General features: G+C 38.4%; 1 protein-coding gene across 7 annotated transcripts in view; it reads right to left on the bottom strand.

Moving 5' to 3' along the window:
- BDP1 (BDP1 general transcription factor IIIB subunit) overlaps nucleotides 1–22,652 on the bottom strand; it is a 57,837-nt gene that overhangs the window by 33,735 nt on the left and 1,450 nt on the right. For 5 of the 7 annotated variants that reach the window (XM_075447295.1, XM_075447301.1, XM_075447299.1 and 2 more), the window contains exons 2-17: nucleotides 19,649–20,201; nucleotides 18,910–19,013; nucleotides 17,908–17,967; nucleotides 17,401–17,544; nucleotides 16,386–16,519; nucleotides 15,274–15,368; nucleotides 14,610–14,664; nucleotides 13,791–13,934; nucleotides 11,881–12,165; nucleotides 11,383–11,557; nucleotides 6,222–6,381; nucleotides 3,532–3,608; nucleotides 1,975–2,119; nucleotides 1,732–1,808; nucleotides 995–1,154; nucleotides 464–546 (exon numbers count right to left, since the gene is read on the bottom strand). In XM_075447295.1, the coding sequence (XP_075303410.1) occupies nucleotides 464–546; nucleotides 995–1,154; nucleotides 1,732–1,808; nucleotides 1,975–2,119; nucleotides 3,532–3,608; nucleotides 6,222–6,381; nucleotides 11,383–11,557; nucleotides 11,881–12,165; nucleotides 13,791–13,934; nucleotides 14,610–14,664; nucleotides 15,274–15,368; nucleotides 16,386–16,519; nucleotides 17,401–17,544; nucleotides 17,908–17,967; nucleotides 18,910–19,013; nucleotides 19,649–20,201 (2,451 nt within the window). The remainder of the gene's footprint in view (nucleotides 1–463; nucleotides 547–994; nucleotides 1,155–1,731; nucleotides 1,809–1,974; nucleotides 2,120–3,531; nucleotides 3,609–6,221; nucleotides 6,382–11,382; nucleotides 11,558–11,880; nucleotides 12,166–13,790; nucleotides 13,935–14,609; nucleotides 14,665–15,273; nucleotides 15,369–16,385; nucleotides 16,520–17,400; nucleotides 17,545–17,907; nucleotides 17,968–18,909; nucleotides 19,014–19,648; nucleotides 20,202–22,652) is intronic. The other 2 variants (XM_075447296.1, XM_075447302.1) reach the window with 1 other exon arrangement.

Here is a 22,652-nt window from a genome sequence, read left to right as displayed (position 1 = left end):
ATACAAGAAACACTTGTTAATTAACATGTGCATTAGACTGCCCACATGTTGGATTCCCCCCCCCCCCCCCCCCAGTACCAGACACTTAACTACACTTCTAGAACAAACATTTATTCATATTGTTTAAACACTTAACATTTTCCACCACTGAAACAGATGCATTTCAGTATTAAAGCTACTGGAGAAGGCTTGTTTGAGATTTCAAGGGACTAATTTTTCAGTTTTTTTTGCATTTTTCATGACTGACATCTCATTTAAAAGCACTGCTTTAAAAACAAAAATGTTTAATCTATTTGTTTCATGTATTAGAGAAAGATTCCTATTCTTCCCTCAATTTCTGGCTCATTGTATAAGTTTCTTCGGAAACTTCAGTAATTACCATGCTATGTAATACTAGCAGAAGTGAGAGGGGTGGCAAATTGCTGGAGAGCAGCATATGTCTTCTCATTTTTCACATACTTACTGAGACACTGTTTCCAGGACTTTACCACCTGTTTCTGCAGCTTCTTCACCGGTAGCATCAGACCTAATCCTCCGGTCAGTATTCTGAAAAAAAACAGAACATCAACACATTAAGTCTCTTACATTGATGAAGCAGAGCATTACTTAACAGACCAGGTAACTGCTCATAACAGGATACAGAATGGATTGCTTATGACGGACATAGGCAATTACAGGGTTCATTTCACATAGTCAGAAAGGGCACAGTAAAATCTAGATCAAACAACTAAAGCGGTATTCGCTGCAGGACATGAAAGATGTCTGAAAGACATGAAAGATGTCTGAAAGAACTCCTGTTTGTGTGACAAGCTCCCAGCTTAGCTGACCCCTCTAACCAATATCACACTGTCACTGCAGGTTAAGTAAGTGGCTGACTCCTGGCCATACTCTCAGTAAAAAAGAAAATTAAAAGAAAAGAAAAAGATAACTGCTGTTGCATTCAACAGCTTTTTAGCTAACACATTATATCCAGTTACCTTACTCTATGACATACCTTTTCAGTTTCTCCCTTAGGCTGTGGATGGGACATTTTATCACTTCCAGCATCTTTTCCAGGATCTTCTTTCCTTCCAGACGCTCTTGTAATGTTAGGCTTAAATCTCTGTCGACATCCTCTAACTGTTGCCTTTGCACTTACAGTTTTTTCAGGTTCTCTGCACAAAGTATCCACAACAGTGACATTTACTCTGTAATATTCAATGACTTGTACAGCTTTCTTTACTGGAATTGGGTTGTCTTTGGAAGGATTTGCACAAACTTGTGCAAGTTTCTTCACATGAGAACCAAACTTTGTTTAGTCCTAACGAGTGTAGAAACTCAATTTATCTACCTATTAAAATGATATGAAGTTATCACACACACGGGAGGAACCTAACTAGACTGCACACCATATCTGCTTCTGCAAGCGTCAGAAGCAGAGCCACTAGCTGGTAAATGAGGGTGGGAAGCAGGCAAAGTCATAGTTATCACTTCACTCTCATCCCTCTCCAAAATTCCAAGCACAGATGGTACTTTCTAAAGCAATGCTTTCCTCAACTTCCCAGAGAAGATGTATATGCCTTCTACCATAGTACCACTTGATCTCATCCAAGAAAATGCCAGAGTCAAGTTCAAGATTTACACTAAAACTTCACAATTACTGTAGTCTTTTTATAACAGCACTGTGTAGAATAAATTAACAATTATAGTCAGTTAATTCCAGGAGACTGGAAAAGTGATCTCAATACTTACTCAGATTTAGTATCCAAATCTGTGCTCTCCACTTCTGTGGCTTCATTTCTGTTTCTTCTGCTGTCTTCCTCAGAGCACTGGAATTAAGGCAATGAGTATTACTCTTGGACAAGTGTAAAGACAGCTCAGAGCAGTTCTCAGAATACGACTTATTAGACTGCAGCTGGTCCACAGTATTAGCATTGGTCAAAATAGACACAGCATCAAGAGCACAGCATATTAAGCAACATTCCTACTTCTGACCTTTTCATCTGTATTCACAACGTTTGGAGAGGAAGTCTCAGCCTCCATTTTCTCTTGGGTTGTCACTTCTCTCCTTCCAGATGATCTCACTAGATTTGGTTTAGGTCTTTGCAAGCGCCCTCTGTCTGCTGGCTTTTCAGTTTTCCTTAAGATACAAGAAGAGGGGGTACATATTATTGCCCAAGGGCAACTTCAAGTCTCTTCTGGTCCAAGATGTACTCCAAGAGCATCACAGACTGCATGGGAAATGCAGTAAGACAGTAAGCTTGAAAAAAATTGTATTACATCTTTCTGATAGTATAAGATATGCTACTACTTCATGCAAAGAATGTTAGATAATCCTTAACAACTTTTCTGGCTCTCAGTGGAATCTACTTAAAAATACCTGAAGGAAGTGTTTCTTGCTGCTAAACAAATAGGAATACCGCTTCTAGAGATTCACAATTGATGTCAGTGTGAACAGGCTTACTGATTTCAATAGAGACAACAGAAACCTGCTCTAAAGTAGACCAGATTTACGTTCTGTACAGAATTTTGCATCTGCGTCTCCTGTCCCTCCACCCCATTGCAAAGCTATCCCACTCACAGCACTATGAACTGCTGCTTTCAAACACCCTGTCCTATTGCCAGTATCCATACATTATTGAAGAATGGGGTACATACATCAACCTCTGTGTCCCTAACCATTGCCTAGAGTGTCCTGGGATTCACACACTGTTTGACAGAGGCCTACAGCCTGTCAATAATCTTCAGATTGGGAACTACTACCTTTTCTTATAATCTTCCTAGGACAGGACAAGTAAAGCTTTGACAGTCTTTACCATATGAGTGAGCTGTCCTTCAGTAAGGTAAAGGCAGAAGCAATTTAGCATTAACTAGTAGCCCATTCCTAAATCATCTTTAAAAAATTCTATCGTGGAATAGGAAGTTGCTGGTCACACAGAAATGGAAACTTCAGGCACAGACTTGTTTAAACAGTTACAGCAGTAAGAAATAGTCACAAAGATTATCTTCACAAAGGAGCACAAGCAAGACAGAGACAGCCTGGAGTATCTTCTAGATAGGTGTGTCTCAACATAAGACTCTTGCACTGACTTCCAAAGAGCAACAGTTTCCGGTTATGAAGGTACGAATCCACCATACACGATGTGTGCAGCTAACAAGCTCTAACAAGCAACTGCAACTTTCAAAGAATACAGTGAGGCCCTTCCATATTAAAAAAAAAAAAAAAAAAAAAAATCAACTTTCACAACCAAGGTTCACCCACAAAATGCCAAAACTTCTTCAGAGAAATCTCTCATTCTTGCTGAACATAGAGGGGCTTTTTTCTAGGCTTAGTTAAGTTTTCCTCCTTGTTCCTATGTAACTTTTAAATCTTACTCAAAGCTTTGCTCCTCAGTGATCAAAATGTCTATCAAAAATCTTCACTGAACATGGAAAAAAGTTATCATGATCTATCGTCTAGTCCAACCTACTACGGTGAATCAGAATTCTATCCAAATTCACTAAATGCAGGTTTAGCTCAAGTACCGCTGCAAGGTAAAATATTCTACTTACATGATTTCAGACTGAGAATCACTTGCTGATGCACTCTGCTTTTCAACTGGTCTATGTGAGTCACATACGTCATTGTTCTGAGTAAGGGAAAAAAAATAATGTGGTAGAAATGAAATGATAAATGTAGAGGAACTCTTTGCTGTAATGCAAAGAAAAGTGGAAGCAAGAACAAGAATCACAGAACGGTTGAGGTTGGAAGGGACCTCTGGTCCCTCATCTGGTCCAACCCCCTGCTTAAGCAGGGCCACCTAAAGCTGATTACCCTATACAATGTCCAGATGGCTTCTGAATATTGCCAAGGATGGAGACTCCAGAGTGTTTCCGGGTAACCTGTGCCAGCGCTTGACCACACAGTGAACAATATTTCTTGATGTTCCTGCGTTTTGTTTTGCTTCTGGTCCTGTCACTGGGCGCCACTGGAAAGCGCCTGGCTCCATCCTGTTTGCACCCTCCCTTCAGGTTTTTATACTGATATTGAAGAGGTCCTGCCAAGCCTCCTCTTCTCCAGGCTGAACTGTCCCTTTCATCAGCCTTTCACCACAGGAGAGATGCTCCAGTCCCTTCACTACCTTCATGGCCTTTTCACAGGCTGTCTCCAGTACGTCCATGTGTCTCATATCGGTGAGCCCAGAACTGGTCACAGTACCCCAGGTGTGGTCTCACCAGTGCTGAGTAGGCAGAAAGGACCAGCCCTCTGAACCTGCTGGCAACGTTTCTCCTAATACCACCAGAGCACATTGCTGGCTCATGATCAACCTGGTGTCTGCAAAGACCCCCAGGTTCTTTTCTGCAAAGCGGCTTTCCATTTGGGTGGGTCCCAGCACATACTGGTGCCTGGGGTTGTTCCTCTGCAGCTGCAGGACTTTGCATTTCCCCTTGTTGAATTTTACAAGGTTTCTGTCAGTTCATTCCTTTGCCTTAATTGGATGAAGCTGATAACAGAGTCCTGAAGCAGTATCAGCTATCATTACTTTCCAGGTCTAGTATTTACATCATTTTCCTAGAGACCACTGACCATTACTCTGAAAGTGAAAAAAAATTTCACAACATCGCAAACTAATCGCAATTACAGCAAAGATTTTACGCAATCTATTTAGTCAATTAAGGTAAAAGCCTACTGCATAAAAAAATAATGTCTCTACTTTCCTTATCTCTTCATTAACAATCATATTTCACATCACTAGTTGGCTGAGTACTTTCAGTTTTAGGTCAGCAATTATGTTCATATATTTTTAAAGTAAATTCACCACAGCAGACCAAGAGAATTAGAACTGACATAAAAGGTCTTTTGAAATTATCAGTTTTAGAGACTATTATGCCTTTTTCTCATGTTAAGCAGCTATAATTAATCAGCCAGAGAGCTTAGCTACTCAGGCTACTGACACCACTGTAATAGGCTGGTATATATAGCACGCTATCCGGTTCAGTTCATTAATTTTTATAAATATTATTCAAACTAGTATCAGGAGATTGTATTGTTATAACATTTCCAACTACAGGCATTTAGTATTTACAAACATCTTAAGTAGCTGATTTTCCATTGAGATGAAGACATAATTTTAGGTAACAGAATATAAAATTGAGGCCAAAGGCCAAATAATTTGCCCTTCACATTAGGGAGACACTAGCACTTAGAATTTCCTAATCTGTCCCCACACACTTTAGCCACATGATCACTCTTCATCTTAGAAAGCACAAGAGAAAGTAATCCACTACCCCTCAGCACAAATCTTTAAACAGTGTGATAGTAAGTTCCAAAAATGACAATGAAGCAAGGATAGAAGGATAACCAGAGGAACCGAACTTTCTCCATATAAGAAGTGCAAGATTAGGACTCTTCAGCTTGAAAATGATATTGTTGGAGACGAAGAAGTGGCATTATAAACAAGAATAGCTTGGAGAAGATAAACAGGAACATCATAAAGATGAACAGGAACATAACAGGGGAAGTACAGTGCATATTAAACTACCAGGCACTAGGCTTAAAACAACCCAAAGCATACACTTTTTTTTTTTTATTAAGTGAATAATTAAAGGAATGAGCTCTCAGCTGTAGCATACAACTCATGACAAAGGTACAGATAGATGCAAAAAAGGAGCTAGACAAACTCATGAGTAAGAGGTGCATCAAGGGCTTCAGAAAAAGCCAGATGCAATCCCAGGAAGTTTCTAAACTGCTGGACCTGATAAGAACATACACGAAGAAAGATAATTCCATCTTGGCCCAGTTTCTTATATATCTTTCCTGAAACACCTCAAGGCAGCCACTACCAGTGGACAAGAGTTTATGTAGGCTTCCATTCTGAGGCAGCACAAACAACCCAATGCTCATCATGCTCAAACAAGTTTCTAGAATATGCCAGCAAAATCTTGCTCCAAGGTTTTACTGTTGATATTGTACTGCTTCCTTTTTGAATAATTAAACAGTTCAGCTATTTAAATTATATATGAGGTAAGCCAGGCATGCACAGTATACACTGAATAAAATCAGTCTAACAGACAACTCATTAAAGCCAGACAAATTCATAGTATTGAAGTTCTGGTGATGTTCTCTGGCTTGTTGCCTTTTTTCCACCTAGCAGTAAAAACATCACAAAAACAACCAAAAATGGCTTTGATTTACAAAAACACTTCTAACAGTAACCAGGAAGATCTTAAGAAGTATGAATTACACAGGAAAATTAAAATACCTTTGATTCTCTAGTTTCTTCAGATTGTCTTTCTTTGCTTCTAATCTTTGAAACAGGTAACTCCGAAATCTGGCTTTCCTGTGATGTATCATCTCTAATATCTAGGGTTCTCAGTTTAGCAGATTTCATTTCCAGTATAACATCATTGCTATCTTCAAAGCTGAAATAAATAAAACCACATAAAACCATTATTTAAGTGTATTTTAACTAAGAAACTATTACTGTTTACAGATGGATTAAGTTGCAAAAAAATTATGCAATTTTGCTATTAAATAACTGACAAGTTTTAGTGATATCTGCAGGATATGAGCTTTAAAACAACTTTTGTACTGCTGCAATGCTATTACAAGAAGATGTCACAATCCCATCTGGGTATTCTAGACAAGACAGTTTTTTGAAAACAGACTTTACTAATATATAAATACTGTGTGCATAAGCTTTTCTTCCCCATATCTTCCATAACAATCCACGTTGAGTTCATAGACAAATGCTGTTTCTTTGTATGCTTCCAATAAGGTACTAAAGCACATAAAAGTTCTGGGAATCTGTATGAAGTAACAAGCAATCACAATACAGCTAAATACACCAATTAACCCCTGAAATTCCGAAGTAGCACTAACAGCTTTGATGATGTGAAAAGCCGGAGTTAAAGACTCAATAGTCAGAGGGCTATTAAGCAGGTATTCTTTATTGCAGTGCCGGGCACACGGGGGACCTCTCCTCCAAACATGCGCACCAAACAGTCATTTCAGTTTAAACACAATCACAATATACATGTTCATTATATTCTTGAGAAATGCTTAGCATATTCATGGCATTTCCAATAACTAATTAGCATATGTTAATATCTTTCACGCATGTCTGTTAGGTCCTCGGGTGGTCTTTCGGGGTCTCAAGATGAAGGCTTATACTCCTCATCACAGTGTCCGCTGGTTGACCTTTGTTTCTGCGCAGACTCAGTTCCAAGATTACGTATACCGTGTCCTTCCAGAGTGTTTTGCTCCGGTCTTGTTGCCCTCTTGATGTCTCTATTTCTGTAGCTTGGTGCATCTGCCCTCCCAAGGATGAGCTGTCTGGGGTAGAATTATTTAGAAGCCTCTCTATCTTAGCGTTTTCCTGTCTTCTCAAAACAGCAAGTCAAGTTTGTCTAAGTAGTGTTATTGAGGAGCCTCTTTATCTTAAAGCTTTCCTATCTTTTCAAAACAGCAAGGAGCTAGTTTAGTTTAATCACAGTCACTCTGGTAAGTGGAAATTTTACATTTACAGGTATCAGATCCCTCCTTTTCTTTTGAGGATTTGTAGTTAGAAAGCTATGAATCCTCACTATTGTATTTTATAGGTATATTTTTAAATTTCTTCAGTCTTATTTCAAGGGTCGAGGAAAAGTATTTTCTAGTTTCTATTTGGTCCCTAATCTTGTTCCTTTTCCAGTCACTGTATGTCTCAACTGAATTTTGACAACACCAGAGGAAACATTTGAGAGAGATGCAAACAAGTATTCCTAAAACTATCAGGGTGATTAATCCCATCAATAATTGTTTTAACCATTCTAAATTAGGGAGCCAAGACGTTACTTTATCTCATAAATGTGGAAACCCCAAGGAAGTATCACACAAAGCTACTTCATGGAACACTCGTGTTTTCTCCCAGAGCGTATTCAGATCTGCTTCTATCTGTCTGTCTTTATTGATACATGCACAGCAACTGGTATTAATGATCACACATATTGACCACCAAAGAAGAGGGAATAAATCTAATGCCATTCGGTTCTGTAGCACAACTTTACTAAGGGATGATACTTCTGTCTGTAAATTTTTCATAGTATGTATTGTTAGATTTTCCATCTTCTCTAAAACTGGGGAAATGTTTATTATGGCTTTCTCTAGTTCGCTTACTCCTAGCCACGGCAAAAACCATCTGACGAAGCTATGAAATTTTGTTTCCCTACTTATAAGTGGGTTGTCTTCCCGTTTGGCTCGTTTCCATGACGTTCTCAATATGCCTTTAGGTATTTGGGACTGGTTATATATTCGGTCCTGGCTGACTAGGTGACCTACAGTACACATTCCCTTCCAACCTGCAGGGAGTCGCTTTCTGCTAATGCCATCGCCGCATAGCCACCAATACCCATCGGGTAATTTTTGGGGTCTGTCAGCGGCTGTGAGATTAGCTCTGTAAAATGTTCCACGGTTCACCCAGCTGACTGATACATTCTTAAAATAATCTCAGTTCAAGGGGCTATAGGTTTCTAACTGGGTTAGAAAAATCAATATATACCACACCTGTCCCTTTTAAATCCCAAGTTCCCACTTCTACAGTAGTGTTGTTGATCTAATAATCATTCCACCCGTTCCTGCAAGTATAATTTTTGTGTGTATGGAAGGGGGTTCGGCACGAACAAGTGTTGGATCTTGCTTTTCACAGGCAACTATTATTTTTGACTAATATTTGGGTGTTGTTATCTAATATCTGTAGGTCAAATCTTGGCCCTGTCATGTAGGTCGAGTTGTCATAATCACAGTATCCTCCATCGTATCTTCTCCAAAACTCGGGCCAAGTATTATTGTCACAGTTCCAATGAGTAGACTGCACCCCATATAAAGGGAGTCTCATGTTACTTTTTGGTAAGGCAGTACAAATCCAACAATCCTTAGCTCTCATGGTGTTCGTTATCATCCGAATTGCATTGTAATAAAAGTTCTCACTCCAAATGTTCACTAAATAGCTTAGGTTTAACAAAGTTACTGCTGTAACTGCAGTTTCAAACCGCCAGCTTTTTCGACGATCCATCCTGCTTCAGGAGCCTTCTTCACTCGAGAATAATAGATCCAGGCTGGTTGTTTTCGAATTTTGATTGTAGTGAAAGTGGTCAGCAGTATCTGGTAAGGTCCATTCCACTTTTCTCTCAGTGGGTCACCTGAAAAATTCTTAACATAAACTCAATCTCCAGGGCTAAATGGATGGATCGAGTGATCTAACCCTTTAGCCCTGGTACCCAAGACATTTTTACTAATATTTTCTAATTGTTTCCCAAGGATATAACATAATTCTGTAGATCCCAACTGGTTCAAATCTTCCCCTTGATATTTAGCCTGATATGGTCTCCCATATAGTATTTTAAAAGGGTTCAGGTTTTCTTTGGTCCTAGGTTTTATACATATCCAAAGTATTGCAATAGGTAATGCTTGGTACCAATATAGATTCACTTCTCAGCATATTTTTGCTATCTGTTGTTTTATCATGTGGTTCACTTTTTCTACTTGCCCACTGGCTTGTGGTCTGTAGGGCGTATGTAACTGCCAATTGATTCCTAATAGTCTGCTGACCTGGTGCACTACTTCTGGACAGAAATGCGTCCCCCTATCCGAGGAGATAACTGTTGGTACTCCAAATCGAGGTATTATTTCATTTAATAATACCTTAGTTACCTCCCTTGCTTTGTTTGTTCTACAAGGGAATGCTTCTGGCCAACCTGAAAAGATATCCGCAAGTACTAATAAGTACCTGTACCCTCCTTCTCTTGGAAGTTCAGAGAAATCAATTTGCCAATGGTCTCCTGGTACACTTCCTTTTCCAATACTTCCTAATTGTACCTGGTTATCTGTGTTGGGGTTATTTTCTAAACATATTTCACACTGTTGGGTTACTTGTCGGACTATAGTATATAAATTTTTCCCTATTAATTTCTGATTTAAAAATTTATAATGGGAGTCCGCTCCCCAGTGTGTCCTATTGTGTTCTTCTTTAACCACCCCCCATATCTGTTTAGCAAGGTCTATGATTCTGCCATCACTTGAGTAGGCCCATCCCTGGGATGGAATCTGTCCTCCTAATCTCTTTATTAATTCTTTATCATTTTTAGAATAGTCAGTATTTTCTTGGTCAATTAAGTTTCTACTTCTATTGTCTGGGATTAAGGCCAAAATCTCTTGCATTTTTTCTGCCGCTTGTTCAGCTTCATAGTCAGCCAACTTGTTATCTCTTTCCTGGTCAGTGTTACCCTTCAGGTGTCCTCGGCAGTGCATGATGGCAACTTTTGTTGGTAGTTGAACAGCTTCTAACAGGCGAAGGATTTCCTCAGCGTATTTAATCTGCTTCCTTTGCACAGTTAGTAGTCCTCGTTCCTTCCAAATTGCCTCACGAGCGTGGACAACTCCAAAAGCATATCTGGAATCTGTCCATATATTTACCTTTTTCCTCTTGCTAACTTTCTGAGTCTTACTCCGAGTCCGTGTGGTAACTGGGGTAAATTTATTTGTTGCTCCTTCCTCCTTACTGCTACTATCTGTTCTGGATAGTAATGATGGAGGTGGAGGAGGCAACTTTTGTAACGCAGGGGGTAGTCCCAAATCTTCAGGCTGATCCTCTGCCTGTTCTTTTTCTTTTCTGAGGTCTGTCGCTTTTAAACACCTTTGTCCGATACTACATGCTGAGCAGCACCTCTTAATTTTCTTCTGTTCCTTCCTTTCACTTCTTTTGTCCTTTTCTAAGGATAAGACTAGGGGGTCCTGTGGTGGGATGTTAATACCACAATTCTTCTGCCACTCCGGATGATTTTGCAAAATGAAAAACATATCTGCATACATAACCTCATCCCATTTTCCTTTACAGGTATCAGCTTCATAATGACTTTTCAGATTTACCACTTTCTTGTACAATAAGTTTAAGAAAAAAAACATTCATTTTCTTTCCACTAAAAGAATGCCCAGAATTGAAACCAGAAGCTCGCCTCCCACCCAGGTTCTGTGCAAAACAGGTCCAAGCAACTTTCCTTTCCCACAAGAACCATCTTATTAAAAATAGATACCAATTCCAAGTGTACAGCTAGACTACTTGGCAACATTACCAAGCAGTGCTTTGACAGAAATATTAGGAGTTAGGTAAGGTAAGCCAACAGCCTTCATGAACACCCTAAAAAAAAAAAAGTGAAAGCAGTTTTGGATGGGATTTTAGTACCAATGTAAGTGAACTCTGCAAGGGCAACCAATATATTGAAAGTGTAAATTAAAAACAGCTTACTAAAACCCAGGACAGTCCTCAGAAACCAAAAACCTGCCCATTCTGTGCCAGTTAACATGATGGTAAGCATGAATATATACAACCAATATTAAAACATTAAACTATTTTTTATTTTGCCTAAGCTTTCAATTGTAAACATCACCTGTGTAAATTGACATCACTTTCTCTCTCCATTATGTCATCCACGGATAAACAGGACTCTGGTCTCTCTTCCTCTGGAACAGCAGTCTCATCTTGTTTTCCTTCAATAACACTATCCAGTTCTTCTCTACAGGTGGTATGACCATCACTGTTTGCATCACAGATTTTTTTTTCTGCTAATGAATAAGAACTAAGTCAATTTAGACACTTTTGGCAACACCTTAGAATTCCAATTCTCACACCCTAGCTACAACGAAGCAGGAGTTAATTTAAATCAAAAAATCCCAGTAGAAAATTCCTGATTATGGAGATTTAAAAGAACTGATCTCAGGGAAAAAAGTTTAGATTATGGAAGCTGATTTTGTAAGGTATTGTTTCACAACCTTTCAAGGCAGATCAGTGATGTAAATCAAAACTGAAGTTCTCATTGTTAAGTTTGCAGCGTCCTTATATGAAATTTGTATGTGAACATTTGAAATTGAGCATTTTTGCCTCTTACTTTTCTTCGAGGATTTCCCTTCCTCAGCGGTTTTTGAAGGGGCAGCCATTTCTTCTGGAAGATTCTCCACTTTCTGTTCAAGATAATCTTCTCTCTTCTTTTTTCTCTTCTTCTTTGCTGATGCTGGCTCTAGTGCAATCTGTTCCTCTGCCTGTTCAGAAATGTCCAAAGATTCCTCATTTTCTTTCTTGGCCGTCACAGCATCTCCTTCTGTTTCTGCATCAGAAATTCTAGCTTCCTGAAGATCATCTTGATCATTAGCAGCTTCTGTCCTGGCAGCCTTTGCTATTGAGACAATACAATTCCTGGTTAACAGACTGGTGCAGTACTAGAAGCCGTAAATCGCAAAGGTATTTCCAGTAGCAGCATCTTGTGAATTCACACATCACTGCAAACATACTGCCAGGCATACAAGAAGGACCATGAGCAGTCAGTCACTGACTCAACAGAAAAGCTTCAGCACAAATTAACTTCAACACTAAATGCCAAACACATTCTGTACATGGGAAAACACTTCACCAGGGTAAAGTCAATACAGAATGTAAAGCAAATTTAGTAAATGTTCTTGTTCCTATATATTTTAGCAGGTTACACAGTCACTTTTGGATGCAGAAAAAACAGGCACTGCTATTCATGAAAATAAGTATCATCTTTTTGCAGAAAGAAGTGCTGTTGGTCGCAGAAAGTATGCCATGAAAAAGTAATTCTGATCAATAGATGTACTGTAGTTAATTATTTTCATTACATAAGACAGCTGAATTATTATCTAGCTAATAATTCACAAGTTCTTTTCTTGTTTAAAGAGTTTCTAAAATACTCTGCCCTCCTCTTTTCAGCACATTTTGTCTTGATCTTATATTTATGCAGAACATCAATTAGCAAGAACCTTTCCCTGGGCTTTTTATTACTCTTATTCGAACTTGTTCCAATGTAATTAGGAAAATCCAAAATGCAAGAGAAGTAGAAAAGAAAACTCACATTGCTTTATAGATAAAGCACCTTTAATCCAGCATTAAAGTCTATGAATAGAATTTCTATGTGTAGTTGTAAGCCCTAATAGGTGGGACATTTTACTTAATCAAACTGAAATCTGAGATCTAGAAAAGCTACCACTAAGCCAGTGTTAAGAATTAAACTACGATGTTGCTTCCTAGCTAGCATCCCCTTTAAAAGGTTGTTCACTTCTTTGTTCCACTATATAACTTACAAGAACATGGGTTCTCATAAAACATAGAAGTGAACAACCCAGAGAATTGGCAGAGAATTTAGGAAACAGTGTCAGTATAACTGTTTTTAATTTAAGCACGTCTATGAAATGTCTTTTCACAGGTACTGAGGTAGTAAGACACTACATGGTGATCACTAGCAATTAAACATAATCTTTATCCTTTTTTCTGAATAGACCAGAAAAACTAAAACAACTTTTACAAGAATCCCTGAAACGAATCACGCCCTTCAAACTTCAGGTGTCAAACTACAATTAAAGGAGAAATAGAACCCTTAAAAGAAAAATTGTAAGAAAAATTGAAGTTAAAAGTCACATAAGAGCTTGCCAAAAACGCGGTTTTGGCTCAAGAATTCTAAAAATTAATTTGTTAGCAACTCATGGACATACTTATCAACTGTTAAATTAGAATATCAGTGCTTCAGACTGTGGAAGAGCACTAAGCTCACCGTAGTCTCACATTCCTGCCCAGAGAAAACACACCCCAGGAAACTGGCTGCTACCAATTATTACCATCCTTGCACATCAGTAAACTACATCTGAAAAAATTATGCTATGAAGCCAGGATCCTCTTGCCCCATCTGGAACATGGACGGAAAAGATTCCCTACATTATTCTTCCTCTGCTAGCAACATATTACCATTACAGAGCAGCAGTCAGTATCTCAAGCATTCTTTTGAAGTACCTTTCGGCTTCTTCCGAGGCCTTGATCGCTTCTTTTCCTTTGGCTTCTGGCTTTTAACAGTCTTTTGCTTCCTCTTTTCCTCATCTGCTAAGACCTTCTCAAGCAGCTGGGCGAAGAACTCAAAATCAAAGGGCCGCTTTTCTTCTATCAGATTAAAGCAAAGAAATAGAAAAGATTTCAAAGTTGGTGATTTGTCCAAGTTTCTGCTTTGTAAAATGCTCAGTGATACATGCTGTGATATTAAAAAGCAAAGGTTATATAAATTCAAACAGAGACATGCTTTTTGAAAACACTTTCTGTATCACTTGAGCAGCGACAAGAGCTGACATATATACGGATTACGGTAGCTTGGTTTTAAAAAACAAATAATAAAAAGGTTACAGTATCTAGTAGTTCAGAAAATTTAAGAAGTGACAAATACATGAATTGTATCACAGCATCAAATAATTTATTAACACACTGTTCTAGGATTTAAATAGCTCATTCAAATAACACACAAAGACTTTAAGGATTCTCAAAGCACTTTACATTAAGTAATTGTGCTAGAAATTCCCGTGAATCAGAACAATCTTCATCTGAGTATATATAGGAAAGTTTATATTAATCACCTTTATCTGACATATAGAAAAGCCAGAAATTAAACCTACGGATTTTTACTGTGAACCATGCTTGGTATAAAAACCTAAGATTCCCCAGCTTTTGAATTCACCTACGAGCAAAAACTTTTTCTTATTATTAATTCAAGCAAGGTTACCATGAAAAAAAGATAACTACCATTTAATGACTCATTGTAGGGTGGGGTACATTTACTTTACTTACTGAAAGCTTTGTCTATCCTCCATCCATTAGCCTTTTCCTCACGTTTGAACTTGTTCTAAAAGCAAAGGTATATTTGTCTTTTTCAGTAAGGAAGAAATGCAACATTGTACTGTACAAATGGTAGATCAAGATAAAACTTCTTCAACGCAACAAAATTTTCTACCCACTGAAGTTGTTAGAACTTGCAAGCACACTCACAGAACACAAGTCTGTAACCAATTTTTAATTAAAATTTAAATTTGTCACCAATAGATATCACCAGTCATAATTTTTTATTTTTTTCAACATATTTGTCCTTACTTCTAGTCTAAGCAGGGTTTGAAATATCGAGGATTTCCCCAGCTGGATACCACGGAAGAGGCAACACAGAAGACCCTCCCCAAACATCCACTTACGCTTAGCAACATTCTTCAGTTAAAACAAAATCAAGACACACTGTGTCTAGATATGTTAGATTTACTAGGTATGTTGCTCAAAATTTAACCCTGCATATTCATACTTCAGATATTTACTACCTCTTGGAAACAGGTATTAAAAAGCATTGCTACAGAGCCAGTTAGCATCAAAGTTATCAATATTAATAGAGGAAGTATAGGAATAGCAAAAGTGAAACAGAAAGTGAAAACAGATGTCTAATTGCTTTACTGAGTGTTTCAATTTTTACCTTAATTTCTGCTCTGGCTCTATGAGGAAACAGCCGTCCAATCAGGGAAAAGTCTGTTCCTACCATACTGATAGCTAAAAAGAACATGTCTGTTTCTGCAGGGGAAGAAAAAAAAAAATAAAAAAATATACACACACTTAAGTACTTAGTTAACCATCCTTCTTGCTATCTAAAAGAAAAACACCTTTCAAACTTAATGCAATGAGATATATAACTTTAAAAGTTACCTACTCCAGCTGCAAGTTCAGCTGGGCTGGAGCATGTGTGCTATTTTACGTAAGTAGCTCTAGTAACATTTGCTGAATGAACTACTAACAGAAAGAAATGTCTAACTGATGACAAAATTGCAGAATGTGCAATACGTTTCGTAAAGCTAGTAAATCAAAGCTAACCAACTTCAAACTGCCAATGTTATTTTTTATTATGAACCCAACCACAAACAGAAACCAGAAAAAAGCATGTGTAAAAATGCCATCTCCATTATTATTTGTTAACAAGAAAAAAGTGTATTCCAAATGCAGCACAGTGAATTCTGAAGCTAATTTTTCTAGCTATGGTTGTAAAAAAAATTTCCAGCTGTGAAAAGTATTGCACAATGCTGTCAGCCTAGAGAAAATAATCAATTCACAGCAGGCATAATAAAAAAACAACCCACCTACCCACCCAAAAAAATGCAGCTGCCCATGTGAACTGAAATCAGCCCACATAGAGATGGCTTACAGAATTTAATCCTACCCATGCTGGAAGAACCAAGTAAAGAAGCTGTTAAGAAGTGATAACTGTTCTATATACAGCTCAAATACCTGGACATCAGAATCCAAAATCACGCTTTTGATAAGGCAGACTAGCATTTCCACAGCATCTAAATGCCCATGACAAAAAAATTCAGAGGTAGCCTGCATACCACAAGGCACTGGATTTTTCAAACATGTCAGTTTTCACATTAAATATCAGAGCTTTGCTTGTTTTTAAGAGTTTGCAGGGTTGAGACTGCATCACACAGAAGTAGATCCATTTACTCCACTTGAAATAAAAATTGTTGAGTACAAAGCATAGATGGAAAACTAAGATTTCTCTGCAGACTCAAAACCTGAAACCAAAAATACACTGACCTTTATTTGACCATGGTTTTGTGTAAAAACTTTTCCTGAAGCTGGAATATGTAGTTGTAGAGCCACGCTCAAAGATGGGATCGTTTTCTTCTACAACACATGGACCTTTTGTTCTTAGAACTTCTACAGTTAGACTGAAAAAGCAAACACACAAAGAGGCTCATCTGAAAATATTAACAAGACACATAGTAGATATTCATAAGCCAGCTATTCATATTTTTCCTGCCATAAGTCAGAGTTTGCACTGCAATCGGGTTTAATAATTACATTAACATGTAGATTATGTGGCAAGAAAATTAAACTAATCAGTCTGTGCAAGTAAATTTGCTTCTCCCTTTTTATAAGGCACAGTACAGACAGATATAGCTAAATATCTTAAAAGAAAAAAGATTGTCTTTTCAACATTTAATAAAATTATTTTGCAAAACCACAAAAACCTCTCCACGGCCTTTTACAGTACTTTGAAGTTCCTTTACCGGGACTGCTATAGCCTTACACCTTGGCCTAAATCCCATGCTAATAATACATTTGGGGAACTCAATAATTTGGTAATCTAATACTTTAAAAAAAGTTACATTCTAAGCAGTGTTACTGAAAACACTGACAGCTGAATAAAGCAGCAACATGCAAGATGCAAAGATGGAGCAAATCATACTGACAACTGAATAAAAGTAAGCAGACACACGCTACTGTGAGAAACAAAGTAAACTAAATACAAGACATTTGGAAGTTTGACAAATGTTCAGCATGAATTTACTGTAATAAAATATGACATCTTCCTCTCTATCTCCTTCTCAGAAAAACATTTGTCATGAAGAAAGTTTGCCACTACTGAGCTGCAGGTAACTGTTGCTCATATTTTGCCACATATTTGCACTGTTTCATAAGTTAGGATAGCTCAACTCTCAACACAAAACCACTCACATTTGTCCCTGTCCAAAATAACTGTCCTCTATTCACAAAGTAAGCAGCAATGTAGTATACACTGTCCTTGAGTAGGCACAGAATTTGTTACCTTTCTTCGTCCAGAATAATTGAACCATCTTCTGCTACTTTCACACGAGGAACTAGAAGTGGACCATCCTGACTCTCCTCCCCATTCTCTGCTTCTTCCTCCTCATCTTCCTCTTCATGATCAGGAGTACTTTTCTCTTCCTGCCTATAATTTTAAGAAACCAAACAAAAATATCACTTTTGTTAGTGTTTTGAATTGCTGCTCTGCGTGCCAGATGTTCAACAATTTAACGAACTGCCCAGCAATGCAACCCACCAGGAAGTCAGTCAATACTTAAGCTCTGGAATGTGCTTTCCATTCTATTGTAAAACGGATAAATCCAAAAACATAATATTGAAAGCAAAATGCTCTTTAACCACCCTCCCCTACCAAATTACAATTTGTTGTAAATAAGGGCTCTGATACTGAAACAGTAAAAAGGAGACATACACTGTTAGTTTTACCACAGAAACACAGTTCTTTTCAGAAAACTTTTTAGCTATAAGTACTTCCATCACCAAGACTTACTCTTTCATTTGACCCACTGCAGAATTTTTTTCTGTTCTCCTTTCTTCTGCCAATGAAGACCTAGAATGTTATAAAAAGCTAGAGATGAACATTTGTACAGATACATTTCTGCTTCAGTCCACAAAACCTGCTTTTAGTGGATAATGGACAAAGAAACACAAAATATTTTTTTTTTCAATTCTTTGTACCACATCCAGACTTGAGTCTGACTGCACAACCACCACTTTCTTTTGTATAAGCAAGGGCAGAAGACAGTTCAAGCAGTAATCCATTGTAAGGGTACAGGGAACCTGAGAGTATCTAGCTCGCTACCTGCTCAAGGACTACTCCGTGTAAAAGAAAAAATAACAAGGAAAGTGATAAATAAAACACACAAGAACACAAATATTAACCAGCAAGTGATAACAGACAATAATAGAAAACTCATCTGCTACTGAAACGAAGAACAGGACTTGGATACTTGTACTCCTGTTTATGTGATTGGTTTTGGTAGGTGCAGAAAAAAGGCCCTGCTCTGTCTGTAGCACTCTGTCCAGCCAGCTGCGTAAAGTGTTCCCTGTATATATGCACCTCTGGGGTGCTCATTCAGCCTCGCTACTGGCAAAACCTGTAGAAGGAACACTAACAGCTACCTCCACACAGTGGAATGGAGAGATCTCCTGGGTCTTGCAGTGCATTTTGCACTTCAGCACCTAGGAAGCAGAAATGCTTAGCTTCCTGTAGTCCACTAGATTTGGCAATTATTCTGCAATTTGTACAGAGAAATCAACACTAGCGACAGGTTTATGGTTTTATATTTTAACAAGCAAACTAATCTCCATTCTCGTTTCCGTATGAAGATTGAGCAGATGTGAAAGTGTCCAGAAGCTTTTGTTACCTTTTCAACTACACTGCATCTGTGCTAATATTCCAGATTTAAGAATTCTCCTTTTCACAATTATTAAACAGGTAGAAAACGAAAAATCATTTAACCTAAGGAGAGAGAAAAAGAGTCATACTTACTTCATAGGATTATTTTCTGGCAGATAGTATATCAAGTCTCTCATGGTCATTTTAGAACGATCCGGTGGAGAACGTCCTTCAATTACAGGAGGCCTGTGTTTCATCTGTTTCCATATAATAATTTAAGCAAACAACTTAAATTCACCCTGAAAATATTTCACATAATAATATTTTTCCTTGTTTATGAAGTACTCCTTTCAGGGATTTGTGTTGCCCTACCCCCAAGAACTGAAATAAGTTTATCTTAAAAGTGTCCCTTTGTTAGACAGGACACCACAGACCCTTAAGTGACTTACCCTCTCAGAGAAATTCAATACTTGGCACAAGTAGAAGTGAGAAGTTATTCAAAATTACAGAACTCTGTCAACAATCAAGTTGAAAAGATACGTGAAACTCCAACTCCCAAGCTTCTTACAGCACACTTCCCCACTGTATTACCAACGGTGAAACCTTTAGAACTGGAATGTTGACTATAATATAATAGCAGGTCTCATGTCAAAAAGGCTTGTGGGTCTAATCAAATAAAAAAATATGCAATTTGTTACGAAATCTGTATTCTGAGGGAACACAGTGCTACTACTGTTTATAAACAGACTAAACCCATACAGAGTTAAGAGATATCACAGACTATTTGCAAGTAAGCAGCTGATGATCATCAGAAAACACTACTGCAAAGATGTAAGGCGAATCACATGTCTTTGCCCTTCACAGATCAGCAGTGCTCAACACAAAGACCTACCATCCGCTCCTTTTTCAGCTCTTCTTTAAGCATTTCTCGTAACTTCCGAGCTTTGAGGATCCTTTCACGGTCAGAACACACTCGTTTCTCTTTCACGGAAGCAGGTTTTGTAGGTAGCTTTTCTTCTTGTGTTCCTGATCTTTCCTGTGTTGGTCTCTCCTTGAGGGGGGAGGGTACATTCTTCTGCAAGGTATCATCATTTTTTTGATCAGCTACACCTACAGTTTGCTCTTTGTTCACTGATTTTTTTAGTGGGGAAAACTGTGGCACTTGTGGCACAGGTGTTTTCTTTTCAGGCAGTATGGGAGACTTCAAGGAGCTTTCAACATTACACTTTTCTGATGGAGAGGAATGCTTCTGAAGTGAAGCACTGCCATCAGAAGCCTGTGATGTTCGCCTCTGTGGTTTTGATGCAGAACACTGAGCAGACGAAGGTCCAGCTCTGGGTTTGACAAGATTGGGCACGGTAGAGATCCGTTTTCTTCTCTGTGTAGGCACCTCTGCAGGTTTACTACCTCCTCCAGCATCATTGCAGCTATCAGCCTTGTCATCGCTGGAAAATTTAAGAGTATTCTGAAATACTTCACAGTGACAGATTTGTAACTCTTACTTTCACAATATGTTTATGTGCCAATCAGTACAAACACAGTGCTACAGGTACATACAAGAAGCCACACTAGAACCAACCAGTAGCTGGTACTTCCTTATAAACTGTGCTGGTTTTGGCTAGAGTAAATTTTCTTCACAGTAGCTAGTATGGGGTTATGTTTTGGATTTGTGCTGAAAACTGTGTTGATAATTCAGGGATGTTTTAGCTGCTGCTGAGCAGGGCTTAAATAGCATCACAGCCTTTTCTGCTCCTCACACCACCCCACCAGTGAGCAGGCTGTGGGTGCACAAGAAGGTGGGAGGGGACACAGCTGGGACAGCCGACCCCAACTGACCAAAGAGATATTCCAGACCATATGATGTTGTGCTCTGCAACAAAAGTGGAGGGAAGAAGGAAAGCGGGGGGGCTCACATTTGGAGCGATGGCGTTTGTCTTCCCAAGTAACCACAATGGAGTCCTGCTTTCCTGGAGATGGCTGCTGACGGGAGCAGTGAATGAATTCCTTACTTTGCTTGCCTTGTGCGCACGGCTTGTGCTTTACCTATTAAATTGTCTTTACCTCCACCACAAGTTTTATCACTTTTACCCTTCCGATTCTCTCCCCCATCCTACAGGGCAGGAGCGAGCGAGTTGCCAGCTGGCGTTAAACCATGACAAACTAGTTTGCTATAAGATCTGGTATATTATTTTCTACTATTAATTACTATTAATGTTACTGTTACAAGCCAGATGACAAGTAACACTAAACTCGCATTTGCCGTCTCCACCCCTTCCTTTTTCGGAAGGTTCTCTACTTTCAGCTGAGAATACCAAACATCATAATACAATATAGCTGTATAAGAAGTAACCCACTTAATGTAACTGAGATATTAAAAACATTTAAACAAAGCCATATGCAACAAGTAGTTTGATGATTTTTATTACAACCGATCTGAACATTCTTTTCATATGTTTGCAAGTAGACAATACATAAACTGTGAATTCCAAGAAAACCTCAGCACTGAATCTGGCTGCTGTGATTCTACTGCTTACACTTAGCACATCAAAAGTAGCCTTTTAGAGGCAACAACTTTTAGCTTTCCTGGAAAGCTTTCTATTCAAGTATTTTTTCCATCCCTTACATAGAAATTATTTTCAAAGTGCATGCAAAATTGCCGTTTGGCTGCTCGGCTGTTGCTCACAGTAAGACTGCTGCAGAATTACAACTGAGTCATAAAGAATTTTTTTTAATTTTACATTGGAACTATGCCTTGTTTCTCTACATAAGGACAACCACATAAGCTCTCCAAGCAGCTAATACTTCCTACTCTACAATAAATCCCTAGGCCTGCTCTCTCCTATGTGGTTGCTTTACACCTTCAAACGCAACCAAAAACTTTAAGAACCAGCTACTCAGTGCAATTTAGAGTGACCACACTGAGGCAAGAAGGCAGCAGCTTTCACCTGTGCCTTTTCTACTTGCTTCCAGGACTAAGAGTTCCCCTGAGAGTCTCCCAGCAGTTTTATGTTGGATACTACCTTCTCCCTCCAGCTGAGCTGTGGAACCTCCACAACACTCCAGTGGTTCACGTGTCTCTTCCTACAAGTGCGCCATTCTACAAACCTGCACTTCTCCAAAGCAGCTCTGTCCTGGCCACCTCCCACACACTTCACTGTATTGGCAAATCGAAGAGGTTTTGTATGCTACATTCAGAGTTAACAACTTGCGACACAAACAGTCTTCAACTTATTATAACTGCTCTACTTTTTCTTTAAAACAGCAGGATGTGATTTTGTGGATTTCTATGCCTAGATATGTTCCACATTTATTGAGAAAAATACTTTCATGAGCCTGTTACTTATGCAGCAAATGTCTATTTCTCAAGCCACATTAGTAGATCCCTTAGAACATTCTCAGAAGAGCACTGGTGTCTAGTTTTGAAACTTACAGTTAGATTACACTGAAGCACCCATTAAATCATAAACATGAAAGTCTTTGATAAGTCTGCTGAATCAGCAGCAATACCACATAACCGAAAAATTAAAACTGTATCTTCTTTAAAGAAAAAAGTACTGGGTAACAGAAGATTCAGTAACCTGATCTCTGTAACACATACATTTTATGAACAAAATTTGAAAGAAAAACATCCTTACAGAACAATGTAAAACAAGCTTAAGTATAAAAGATTAAGATACAAGTTGAATAAAAGGCAGCTTGGGTTTACTAAAGACATGCCATGCCCACTAGTCTTATACCTGAATTTCTACTCACAGGAAACTGACGACTGTAAGACCACCTTGCATTATGTTGTAAAGGACAAGTTTCAACTAAGAGAACAGAGGTATTCATACAAGATGCAAAACTAACTAGTTAAAACTAGTGAGAAGGTTGTTCTGAAGAGCAATTATCAGACT

Source organism: Opisthocomus hoazin, chromosome Z (genome assembly GCF_030867145.1).
Source record: "Opisthocomus hoazin isolate bOpiHoa1 chromosome Z, bOpiHoa1.hap1, whole genome shotgun sequence".
Lineage (NCBI taxonomy): Eukaryota > Metazoa > Chordata > Aves > Opisthocomiformes > Opisthocomidae > Opisthocomus > Opisthocomus hoazin.
Note: the sequence above shows the minus strand (reverse complement) of the source record. Positions and strands in the feature narration are given on the sequence as shown.